The sequence below is a fragment of the Microcebus murinus genome, chromosome X, assembly GCF_040939455.1.
Source record: "Microcebus murinus isolate Inina chromosome X, M.murinus_Inina_mat1.0, whole genome shotgun sequence".
Classification (NCBI taxonomy): Eukaryota; Metazoa; Chordata; class Mammalia; order Primates; family Cheirogaleidae; genus Microcebus; species Microcebus murinus.
Genome location: NC_134136.1, coordinates 92,402,475 through 92,415,471, shown reverse-complemented (window position 1 = coordinate 92,415,471; position 12,997 = coordinate 92,402,475). Strand labels below are relative to the sequence as shown.

At 40.4% G+C, this 12,997-nt stretch overlaps 1 protein-coding gene across 1 annotated transcript in view; it reads right to left on the bottom strand.

Annotated features, from left to right (window-relative positions):
• Positions 1-12,997, bottom strand: part of TXLNG (taxilin gamma) — a 47,158-nt gene that overhangs the window by 2,177 nt on the left and 31,984 nt on the right. Inside the window, exons 4-9 of the mRNA XM_012784721.3 lie at positions 12,545-12,715; positions 11,038-11,232; positions 7,475-7,594; positions 5,722-5,796; positions 3,867-3,959; positions 1,321-1,416 (exon numbers count right to left, since the gene is read on the bottom strand). Of these exons, the coding sequence (XP_012640175.2) occupies positions 1,321-1,416; positions 3,867-3,959; positions 5,722-5,796; positions 7,475-7,594; positions 11,038-11,232; positions 12,545-12,715 (750 nt within the window). The remainder of the gene's footprint in view (positions 1-1,320; positions 1,417-3,866; positions 3,960-5,721; positions 5,797-7,474; positions 7,595-11,037; positions 11,233-12,544; positions 12,716-12,997) is intronic.

The window sequence follows — 12,997 nt, the reverse complement described above, 5'->3', positions numbered from 1 at the left end:
GTAACTACCTGTTTTCTCACCTACTGAGCATGTTCAATTTCTTCAGACTCCTAACATTCTAGCTAGCTAGCTTCACTGCATACATATCTAAGTATCCCAAATGATATTTAACATAGTATTATTCTAGGGTGACAAAAAAGTTCCCCTCTTGGTCACGTTTCTTTTTTTTTTTTTTTTTTTTTTGAGACAGAGTCTCGCTTGTTGACCAGGCTAGAGTGGGTGCCGTGGCGTCAGCCTCGCTCACAGCAACCTCAAACTCCTGGGCTCAAGCGATCCTCCTGCCTCAGCCTCCCGAGTAGCTGGGACTACAGGCATGTGCCACCATGCCCGGCTAATTTTCTATATATATTAGTTGGCCAATTTCTTTCTATTTATAGTAGAGACGGGGTTTTGCTCTTGCTCAGGCTGGTTTGAACTCCTGACCTCGAGCAATCCACCCGCCTCAGCCTCCCAGAGTGCTAGGATTACAGGCGTGAGCCACCGCGCCCGGCTTGGTCACGTTTCTTAAGAGACAATCTACTTTTTAAGGCATTTCATATTGATGAACTATTAAGAAAATTCAAGATATTCCTCACAAAGACTAGCAGACAAACTTAATGCATAAATGAAAACAAAATGGCTCATCTCTACATAAATTTCTCTTCTACCAATTTTTAGATGAGAACAAGATTCTTGTGTGCATGTGCCCCGACATTTCTCTCTTGTGAAATGTTGTAAACTAGACCTATCAAGTTTCTGAAGGTGTGAAATTTAGTGATAGCAAGCTATACATTGCAGCTTCATAAAACTGGCAAAAAAAATACTTTGTTTTTTTGAAAGACTAAGTCAAGATAGGCCCCTGAGTTGCTTGTGTGCTGTCACTGAGAAGTCTAATGAGTGTTTCCCAAGGTGTGGCCCAGCCCCTGGACGTGCATTGGCACCGCCTGGATGCTTGTTAGAAAGGCAGATTTCTCCCACCACCCCAAACCCAGTGAATCAGCCTCTGAGTGGAGCCTAGAAATCCTGGTCTTAACAAGCGAGAGTTGGATGCAAGCTCAAGTTTGAGAAGCCACTGCTGGAGAAGAAAGCAAATCTAGATGCTTTACAGCTGTCTCCAACACAGGCCTGGGCTGACTGCCTGGGCAGTAAGCAGCTCAATCCCTCCCTGGGGGCCCTGCACCTAAACCGAGCTTAACTGCCAGGAAAGACAACACTCAATAACTGCTCCCACCCCAGCTCTGGCCAGAGTCCTCAACTATCCATGTCTCCTGCCCTATAGATACCTGAACTTATGAGCCCCCAGAATTAAGCTTACACCTTAGTTGTGGGAAACCATCTCACCTCTTCAGCCATTTGCAGAAGTGCTTTATTATTGTTTTCCCATTTGGTACGCCATATTATTGTTTCTTTTTCCAGTTTTTTGATTTTCTTTGTCATCTGTAAATCGACACAATTGCAAATTTAAATTCCAAGTTCCATTTCTTATCTCTACACTCCATCCCACCATACAAAAATGTCTTAATGCCCGTCCCCTGCACCTGCCTTGCCCAGCTGACAGCTGTGCCTGTCTGTCGGTAGCAGAGCTTAGCCCAGAAGCTCCTAGGGCGGAACCAAAATAGGGGTTTTGTATTATGAAAAAAACAAATTTAATCTCAATTCCAGAGGCAGTAACACTCTGAACTCTATAAGGCTGGAGGTAGCAAGAGACAAGTCCTCCTGCTCCCCAAGTTGTATGAAAAAATATCCATGATTGTGAGTTTTCTGTCCATTAAACTAATTCCTCAGATTCTTGGTATGAATGATTTTCAGCCCCACAAAAGATGAAGAATTGATGCTCTACCACAACCTCTGACATCAGCTTCAAACCAAAGGCAGCATAATTTAGTAAGACTCCAATGACCAAGAAGTAGTAGTAAATCCTTAAGCTTTGGTCATCCTCACAACCCGTAAGACTGTTTTACTTCACATTTTGCTAAAGTGGGTCCAAAAATCAGGAAAGTGTGCCTATGCTACCAGAACACAGCTTTCAGAAATTCAGAATGAGATTTATCTCTGCCCGTCAGCCACATTTGCAGTGTTCCTTCATCCGTTGCTGACTGCACACCAGCCCTGATCCAAGTCGGGCACTGAGCCAGGTGCTGGTAAGGGAAACAAGGGTAAGACAGCCAATGCCTGTGCCTTAGGTAATCACCCACACAACTGTGCCGCAAGGCAAACTGGGACAAAGGCTGTGGGAATATCGAGCTTGAGAGCTGATCCACTGTCCAGTCCCAGAGGATTCTCCAGAAGGATAGCAAATTTGGGAGTCCCTGTCTGGAACTCTGTTCCGCCTCAATAGTGAGCCTGGGCCGGACTCCAGATGACACTTTTGCTGTGCCTGACAGCTCCCCCTCGATGGGAGCCTGAAAGGACTGGCAGACAGAACTAATCTGCTGCTCATGGAATTCTCTAGATTACTAGGTCTAAAAATACCTAAAGATGGTAATTTGAGCACCCTTCAACCACATGATAATTGACCACATGTTAATGTGCCAAGCACTGTCTGAAATACTCTATTTTATGAAGGGTGGGTCTTTTTTTATACCATATTTTAAGATGAAGGAACAGAAAGACACACAAAGGTTACACAATGTATGTCACACAATGTATGATATAACTGGGACGTCAATCCAGAGCACACACTCTCACAACCACTAAGTAAACTCTAATAGTCATGACTAACATCTGTCGAATTGCTGACAAAGTGCCAGGCACTACTGTACTTCTCCCAACCCAAAACCATTTTTTTTTTGAAACAGAGTCTTACTTTGTTGCCTGGGCTAGATTGCCGTGGCACCACCTTAGCTCACAGCACCTCAAACTCCTGGGCTTAAGCAACCGTCCTGCCTCAGCCTCCCAAGTAGCTGGGACTATATACAGGCATGTGCCACCATGCCTGGCTAATTTTTTCTATATATTTTTAGTTGGCCAATTAATTTCTTTGTATTTTTAGTAGAGACAGGGTCTCGCTCTTGCTCAGGCTGGTTTCGAACTCCTGACCTTGAGCAATCCTCCCGCCTCAGCCTCCCAGAGTGCTAGGATTACAGGCGTGAGCCACCGCGCCCGGCCCCAACACGATATTTTAAAGTCCCCCATTTTATGGGGAAGATGCCAAGTAAAATAAGAGGAAATGATGACTGGATAGATACAGATGTACAGAATTGGTTCTTAGTTTGAGATCAAGGATATCTCTTTCCTTAACATAGGCAGGAACATGCAACAAAAGCCAATGAATTGGTTTGGTTGGGGGAGAAAATTCAGTGAGAGTGAAGTTAAGAAAAGAAGAAAAGCAGGCCGGGCAAGGTGGCTCAGGCCTGTAATCCTAGCACTCTGGGAGGCCGAGGCTAGAGGAGCACTCAAGGTCAGGAGTTCAAAACCAGCCTGAGCAAGAGCGAGACCCTGTCTCAAAAAAAAAAAAAAAAAAAGAAAAGAAAAGAAGAAAAGCTAAAGATGCTAAAGCTAAATACATATTATCAATTAATGATAATATGTATTTACTTTTCTGGACTTGGATATTTTTAAATAATCTCCCAGGACACAGTTTTGTAAAAGGACTGAAAAGTGATTAAAACAAATCAAACAACAAACAAAACCCCACCACTTTATTTCTAATGAAAAATTATAATAGAGGATTTCACTGTAATAAAAATATAATTAAATCCAAGAGCATGGAGATCATTAGCTACTCGGAGTACTTTGAGGGCAAAATGACAGAAAATGCCACTGGAGAATCAGAAAAGATAAAATTAAGACAGTATCACAACAAACTCATCCAAGTAATAATTATACTTAAAAGAGCTTATATAAATTCCCTTTTATGTCATGTTGTACTAAAAATATGCAAATACCTTTTCCATTTCCTGCCTGAAGGTTGTAAACAGTTCATTGCTTTTTGCCATGGTTGTCTGGAATTCTTCAAACTTATCCATATAAAGAGAAAGCTATAGAAAAAAGTGTGAAATATTCTGAGTTCCATGTAAACAATTCAAATTCCCAAACTTTCAAATGAACATAATATGATTAAATGTGATTTATTGGTTATAAGGGATAGAAATAAGAACAAATGCACACCCAATCCTGGGACACCAGACACAGAGGACTAAAGTTCTAACAACCCACAGAAATGCATTAAAACTTAGGAAATAACATGGTAAGCCCAGAGAATGAGATACTCTTGGGAAGGACGGCCACATTTAGGTAGCAGAAAAAGGAGGTGACACCAAAGGAAAACAAAATGACGACTCAGGGTGGCACAGATTACAGACAACAGAAGCTACGTTGGTGACAGCACAACAGAATCGAAGCTAGCCTGGGGGCTTGGTAAGAGGGCCCTCTGTGACTTCTACTGCGGCATTATCAATGACTCCCACATTCAAGAACATCGTCCAAAGCCATCTGTAGACTTTACAACCTTCTCCACATTGATTCTCGTCCTCATTTACCTGGACAACTGAATGTATTGGGCTGATAAGTGAGGGGTTCAAATCTCCTAGAAACTTTCTGGCATGATCATAACTTATGGTGCAAAGTTGCAAAGATTTCCAATATCTGACACCCCTTGAATTTTTACTCTAAGTTAGGCTACTTTTATAAGAAGTTAATATCACTACATTGTAAAACCTGCCCAAAGAAAAACAGCCCTCGAAAGAGATGCTCATGAAAATTCATGCCAATCTCTATGAATCAGTGTATTTGAAAGCTAATTTAGGGTGCTTAAAGAAACTTATTATATAATGAACCTTTAAAATAAGTCATACTTTTTCAACAGAACATAATGTAGTTTTAACTGAAAAAGAGTGAATTACAGGTACAAACGCCTAATTCTGCCTGTCTGTAAAGACATGGGAAGTCTCTCCTGTACCTTTTCTTTGAGTAAGGAAACAGCACCTGCTACTCTAATTCCATGCAAGGCAACCACACAGATCCAATAGGGCAACCCTACAGGACCTGGACTGAAAGGAGGGAGGGCCCTGATTAAAAGCACCACCACCACAACTCTACCTGGGAGCACACTGTGTGGTCCTATGCAGGATTTTTTCTTTTTTTTTGAAACACGGGCTCATTCTGTCACCCAGGCTGGAGTACAGTGATGCAATCATAGCTCACTACAGCCTTGAACTCCTGGGCTCAAGAGATCCTCCCGCCTTAGCCTCCCGAGTAGCTGGGACTACAGGCATGTACCACTTCGCCTGGCAATATGCAGTTTTCAGAATAGGTTATGTGCTCATAGCACAAAATTCTAAAGGTGTTAGGTTAAGCTATACAAAATTGCCATTTTATAGGTCAAAGAAGTCAAATATTCTTGACTTCTTTTGTAATTTCATGTGGTTCAACTTGATACAGAGGAACTAAAATCTGGAGATTTATCAGTTTTCCTTCAGTGGGAAATTAGGTGACACACGGGGGAACAGACTGAGAACGAAAAGAAGTATCTAGATTGCCCAACCGTCCAAGTCTGCCCCAAGACCAGGGATTTCCTGGGACACGAACTTTTAGTACTAAAACCAGGGAAGTCCTGGGCAAACAGGGATGAGTTGTTACCCTAAATGAAGTGGAAAATCCCAAAAGGGACATGTGGTCTCTTCCTCAGTTCTTGTCAGCTCTGGCTGGGAAAAAGCAAAACCATCTTAGAGGAGATTCAAGGTATGTATCAAATGAACCATCGTTTTTTCTTACAAATTCTATCTTCTGCTGCCTAGTTACCTGCTGTTTTAGTTGTATTTCTTGCTGTTTCATTTGTTCGTATTTGTGTCTGGATTCTGTTGCTTCCTTTAATAACTAGAAAACAGAAACATTCTGTCAAAATGCTAATAGTAATTACAAATACCTACAACGTTGAATGACCGTACAGTTAGGCTTCATCCTTCTTCTGCTCACTATTTTAGCAAGAACCACAAGTCTGTAGATGAAAATATTGTTTCACAAACTGCCTTATTTATCTGTATCTTCGATCTATTCCACTTGTTAACACAGGAATGTAGGAATAATCTTTTACTGCTAAAGCAGAAAAAGTACCCTGGAGACCTAATAAGGTTTATAAAACCAGAGTTAAATTGTTGTATTTTAGGTGAAAATAATTACATGTCTAGCATTAGCAGATAACATGGCTAGGAATCTTGACATTTTCCAGGTAACTTAGAAAGGCCCTCTTCCACCTGAGAGGCAAGATGAGGGAAGGGAAAAGGGTATGGAGCAAAGCAATGAAACCCCACGCTTAGTGCCTGAGCACTTCTTTTAAAAATGGGGGAGTGGGGATGGGCACTTTAATTTATACACAGTACTTGGGTTTTCAAGAAAACTACACAGCTTGAAGCTGCATAGTAGGCGCTTGTGAAATCCAGTCCTTGAAGTAAACCGTCACACACATAGTCCAAAGAAGCCTTGAAAAGTCCTATTGAAAGTACATACACGTGCACATGTGTATGTGTGTGTAAAATTTATACTCCAACTTTGGACATGATAACCATTTTTCAGTTGAGCACTGAATACCATTGTCAGTTCCTGTGAAAGGACCACACTGGGAAAACTATCTTTCTCTGAGCCCCCGATTCACACTCAACATGACACATTCACGTCACCAGGGCCACGCAGGAACTGAGTCTTCATTCTGTGCTCACCTCGGGGCCTCGGCTACTTGAGTGAACACTGGGTCAAACAGTCCAGGTTATTACAGTCATTTCTTTTATTATCTTTTTGGATAAGCATGTATAATTGAATTCGCACATATTAAATATACATACCTAATGAGATTTCCACTGTATTCACAATTATTGACAGGTAATATAATGTGAACATACACTCTGGAAACAATGCTGAGTGATTAGGGTATAGAGAATTCTGTTAACATTTTATCAGAAATGATACCAGAGTAAGTAAACAAATGGTTTCCCTGGTTTCAAGTTACTTGTTTAAAAAAAAAAATGTAACCGTATATAGGAGACCTGTGTTTGGTAACCTTGTTCTTAAACTGAATTACCAAATTTAATATGCTAAATACCAGTACAATTCCTGAACCTGATGACCACTACCCTAAGAAGTGAAATAAATACTCTAAGAATAGGAAAAAAGCAAGTTCAGGTCTTTCCACTGACATGATCTAATCTCTCCAGGATTTTTCTATATAAAAAGTTAAAGACAAACACACACCCGAATGCTTTCTAACTCACTCTTCTCTCTCCCTGTCTTCTCAATCTAGAGCAAAAAACCAACCATCATGCCCCAGGTGCTACATTAAATATAGAATAAGTTTAAGCATTTTAAATGGCTTTGGTTACAATTTTGGCAATAATTTCTTAAGAAGTAGAACTGATTATACTTAAACAAAAATATACTGTAGTTGGGAGATGGACACTTTAAATACCCTGACTTGATTACTCTGCATTACACACATGTAACAAAATTTCACATGTACCCCATAAATGTGTACAAATAAAAAAAAAAAAGAAGTAGAACTTACAAACTCTCTTTCTCTCTGATGTTTTTCATCAGCTTCTTTTATCAGCTGTGTCGTTTGCTGAAGTTTGGCATCCACAAGCTGTTGTTGCAGTTCCTTATGTTTGAACACTTTATCAATATGCTACGGGAAGAGTAAAAATTCTTCCATCACTTACCGAAGAAAGGAACACAGTGAGGAGGAAACAATACGAGTTACAGCAACCTGTGTACCCTGCTTTCCTGCTAATACCACTGTAGCTAAGAACACTGGGTCTTTCTGTCCCTGTGCTAAAAGGAGTGACTCTGCAGAGCATCCCACACCCACATGAGCACTGCCCTCTCACTGCTGCCCTGTGCCTGGCCCTGTCAAAGGTGGCCTATCCCCGTCACCAGTTTTGTACTTCCTGTTTCTACCCTACCCTGAAAATAAGGCTCAAACTGCATCAAGATAAAGAGATCAAACTATTACACCCATACATCATGTACATAATTCCTTTTTTTCTCCCCATTAAATTTTCTCAGATTTCTCAGCAGAAGGCAGCATGGCGTGATGGTAGGAATGGCCCAGGTCAAACCCTGGCCAGTGTGTGGCCCTGGGAAAATTCCTCCCCATGCTGAAGCTCATTGCCTTTGTCGGGACAGGGGATACTCACATCTGCCTTACAGAGCTGTAACAGTAAATGCAATGATTGAGCTATGTAAGGTGCTTGGTGCCTGGCACACATCAGACATTTGGTAAAAGCTCAGTGTTTGCAAACAAAATTGCTACGTCCTTACTGATGTATAATACCACTGGAACAATCCCTTCTCAGCTGGAGAGGGGAAAATACTAGCTGGTAACAAGGTAGCCTAACTAAGTGCTGAGGAGAGCACAGCACATGATTGATCTTCACCTGCAAATAATTTGATCATTATTAATTATTTCCTGACCAAAGTAAGAACATTCTATAATATTAAAAATAAATGAGACTCACAAGTAATATGATTTAAAATATCTAATTTTTAAATTCACTACATCAATAATGAGGCAAATTGTCATATTAAATAAGAACAAAAATCAATTTTTAAAAACTGAGGGCTTTATAATCTAATAAAAAGAGAATGTAACCTCTAAGACAAAAAAGTTTCTTCAGTAAACACACTGCAAGAATGAAAAAGAAGGCTGGGCACGATGGCTCATGCCTGTAATCCTAGCACTCCAGGAGGCCAAGGTGGGAGGATTGCTCAAGGTCAGGAGTTCAAAACCAGCCTGAGCAAGAGCAAGACCCTGTCTCTACTAAAAATAGATTATCTGGATCTTGTTTGAAACAATTTCTTTTTAAAAAAGGAGACAATCTGAAAAATTTGAACAGTGACCAGATATTTAATATTAAATAATTAACTTTTCAGATGTGAAAATAGTATAGTGGTGACACTTAAAAAGAATTCTTATCTAGGTTCTCATAGTAAAAATTGGAAAAACAAAGAAAATGAAAGAAAAAAATAATTTAAAAAAAGAATGAGTTGGTCCGAGGGTTGTGGGTTATTGTTAAGCTGATTTAACATTGTCTCCCCCCACAACCACACTTGACTAGCTTTAAAAAAATAAAAAATAAAAAATAAAAAAAAATAAAAAATAAAAAAAGAATGCTTATCTTCTTGAGCTACACACTCAAATACCTATGAATGGAATAATATGACACCTTGGATTTCCTTCAACATAATCCAGGGGAATATAGATGAAATTATGATTTCATCTGCTGAAGCCAGGTGATATATTCTCTCTCTACATTTTTTTAAGCTTGCAATTTTCTGTAATAGTAAGTTTAAAAAAAATAAAAAGCAAAACACTATGAAAGTGATAAAAATAAAATCTTTTTCAAAACTAGCAATTTTTGAAGGACTGTATGTAAAACTATAAATTAATATAAAGTTTGAGTTGAAAAATGGATAAAGTAATACATAGATACCATGATCTTTCTTTAAAATTTGAATCAGCAATCTTTTCCTTTTTTTCTAAAATGGAAAATTCCAGTAATGAATCAGCAATCTGAATCCATTTCAGTAAGGTATACGACACACACAAAAGCACAAGATTTTATTAACTTTAAAGGCATTTAAAAGACCTAAAAAGGCTCTAAGCCTCTAACCCTGTCCATCTGACCTCTAATCTAAAAGTGAGGAACTTTAAGAAACAGGTTAGCACTGATTTCCTTATCTGGACACCACCTCTGAACTTCAGACTATATTGTAAAATAATTGCAAAAGTCTTCATTAGAGGCCAATGGCCAAGTTCAGCAGCCGTGGGTCCATCCAGTAAACATTTTACTTCAATGGGTGTATGTGTGAAGGCTTAGAAACAGGTTCTAATAGTATATAATCCTCATTAAAAAAAAAACCAAAAAACTGATTTTGGGAGGCCAAGGCAGGAGGTACATTCACTTAAGGCCAGGAGTTGGAGGCCAGCCCAAGCAACATACTAAGACCTTATCTCTACAAAGAATAAAAAGAAATTAGCCAGGCGTGGTGGTACACATCTGTTGTCCCAGCTACTTGGGAGGCTGAAGCAGGAGGATTGTTTGAGCCCAGGAGTTCCAGGTTATAATGAGCTGTGATCTCGCTACTGCACACCAGCCTGGACAACAGAACGGAACCCTGTCTCTGGGGTGGGGAGGCCGAATTTGAAACATATGTGTACAGGTGTAATGCAATGGTAGTGGATACTGTATAGATTGTCATAGATATCTAAGATACAAGGTATTTTGGGGCCAAATATTTATTCATTATTAGTCGGGATAAGGGGAAACCATCTGTATGCTAAAATTGCAATCTTCCAATATCTTGGGGAAGACAAGTAGTACTTAACACATCTCCTAGAAATTACCTCACGTATCCATATCCAGTGACTCCACAGCCATCAAGTGATGACTGCAATTAGTCATTCTGGTGGTGTGGTGCCTGATTATTTTCTATTTTTTTTGAGTCAGAGTCTCACTCTGTTGCCTGGGCTAGAGTGAGTGTCATGGCGTCAGCCTAGCTCACAGCAACCTCCAACTCCTGGGCTCAAGCAATCCTCCTGCCTCAGCCTCCCAAGAAGTTGGGACTATGGGCATGTGCCACCATGCCTGGCTAATTTTTTCTATATATATTAGTTGGCCAATTAATTTCTTTCTATTTATGGTAGAGACGGGGTCTCGCTCTTGCTCAAGCTGGTTTCGAACTCCTGACCTCGAGCAATCCGCTCGCCTTGGCCTCCCAGAGTGCTAGGATTACAGGTGAGGCATGCACCATCATGCCCGACTAATTTTTTCTATGTATTTTTAGTTGGCCAATTAATTTCCTGCTATTTTTAGTAGAGACAGGGTCTTGCTCTTGCTTAGGCTGGTTTCAAACTCCTGACCTTTAGTGATTCTCCCGACTCAGCCTCCCGGAGTGCTAGGATAACAGGCGTGAGCCACCACGCCCAGCCTGATTATTTTCTATTAAACAACTGATTTCTACTATACATACATGAAAGTTACAAAACATCCCATAACAGTGGTTTTACATTAGTGAATGGCGATTTTGAGATTTTGAGAAGCTGCTGAAACAAACAAACACCGGTACCTCTTCCCTCAGCGCGTACTGTTCGATGAGCTTCTTCAGTTTCTCTCCCAGTTCGATGTTCTCCTGCCGGAGCTTGGCATTGTGAATGTCATGCTGCTCTAGCTGGGCCTGGATTTCGTTTAAAGTAATCTGGAAATGTGTAGTTGCTTCTTTACGTCGTTCTTCTTCCTCTCGTGCCTGCTGCATATTTTCCTCCTTATTATCCAAAATAATTTCTGTTAATGGTATAGACCTAAAGATAACATGCTCACAAAAGCAGCTGCTGCAATGTGGGTTCATATCCTGCTGCCCTGCTGTGTTGCTTCTGAACTATAATTGTTGCCCCTTATGTACGACCAGAAGGCCCTCATGTAAAAGCAAGCACTTTTGCCTAAGTAGAGTAACCACAGACCGTCCTGCTATACAGTAAGCGCGATGTGACTATCTAAGTTCACTCTACTGTCTCTCCTGGCTGGTCATGCGGTGCATCAGCTTAGATCAGCCTGAAGAGACACTGCCCCAATTTGCAGCTTACCTTCTGGGTCACACCTTCCACACCCTAGAGGGCAAGGGACAAATGGAATCCTTATTTTAAAAAGCTTATTTCCAACTCTTGCTATGATACAAGTCTCAAAAGACCTGTACATGTCTAAACAGTTATCAGCCCACTCCAAATACTGATTTACCATGGGGAAAAAAAATACCACCTGCTTTAATTAAGATCTCAATCAAGGGTTCAAAAGCAAAGAAGAAAATAATGACTCCCACATCAGGTGAAGATCCATTTTTCAGAGTGCTCCTACGTTCTAGGGCCTTGGGGATTTTGTTGGAGGGTGGGGAGGTATTTGATCAGAGATCCTACTCAAAGTCATACACAACTGTATACAAGGACAGGCCCAGCCCATTCTCACAGATTCCTTCCTGTGGCTTTGCTCTTTTTCCCTCTTCCCCTGGTGATACCAACTAATCTTTGGGTACTTATTACCTCTTTCTTTATAATTAGCCAAGGTGTAAGCGCCATTCTAAAAGTATTTAGCCACGGAATAGCTGGGAGTGGGTCTCAGGCAATGCAGCCATAACATCCACCCAAGAGTTCAACAGGAGTTCTCCCTTCTTAAACTCACTTTAACTCAAGTGTGTAACTAGTTTCTCATTTTACAGCAGCTTTTCCTACTTGGTGATCAGCTACATCAGTGATCAGCAGAAAATTGGCAACTCTAAGCTTCTTAAGCCATGGCTCTAAGCAGCAGAGCCGTAGGCATAGACATCAATCCCATCTAGACACCCTGTGACCAAGTATGAGATAACTAGGGAGCTCTTCCTTGAACAGGAAACCCAAACTTCCGTAGTAATAGTTGGTCTTTCATTTACAATGACTTCACACATGGCATCAACCCAAGCAAAAGAGAAAGCAAGGCAGTATCTCTGTCTCTAAGTAGAGACAAGAACTTATTTCAAATAGGTACATGGTGATTATAAATCAGCTAAGTTAATCCCTCCCGAAAAACAGAAAAATGAACCAACTAACCTTTAATGTCTTATTGTGACGCTGAAGTTCCCTGCAAAGAGACTCTAGTTTGCTTCTTGCCAAGATAGCCTTGCTGTGTTCACTCTGCAAATGAACTTTCTCTTTCACAATCTGGGCTTGCTTCTTCTGCAGAATCTTCATTTGCTTCTGAACGTTCCTGCTCTCCTCCAGCTAAAATTAACAAGCACTTTACATTTAGGAAGTGTGGTAAAAAACCTTAAGAGTTATGGCTGGGAGAATTATAACAACAGCTAAGGAACATATTTGCAAGAAGCTAAATAAATGTGGTATAATATTTTATTTAAATTGTTTCATGCCATACTATGCTGCCAACCTTCTCTCTTTTCCAGTTGTGACAGAAAAGTGAGCAAATTTAGGGTAGGAAAAATCTTAAATCTTTCTTTAACCCTTTAGATCTATTTAATTTTCACCTATATTATCCATGTTTTACAG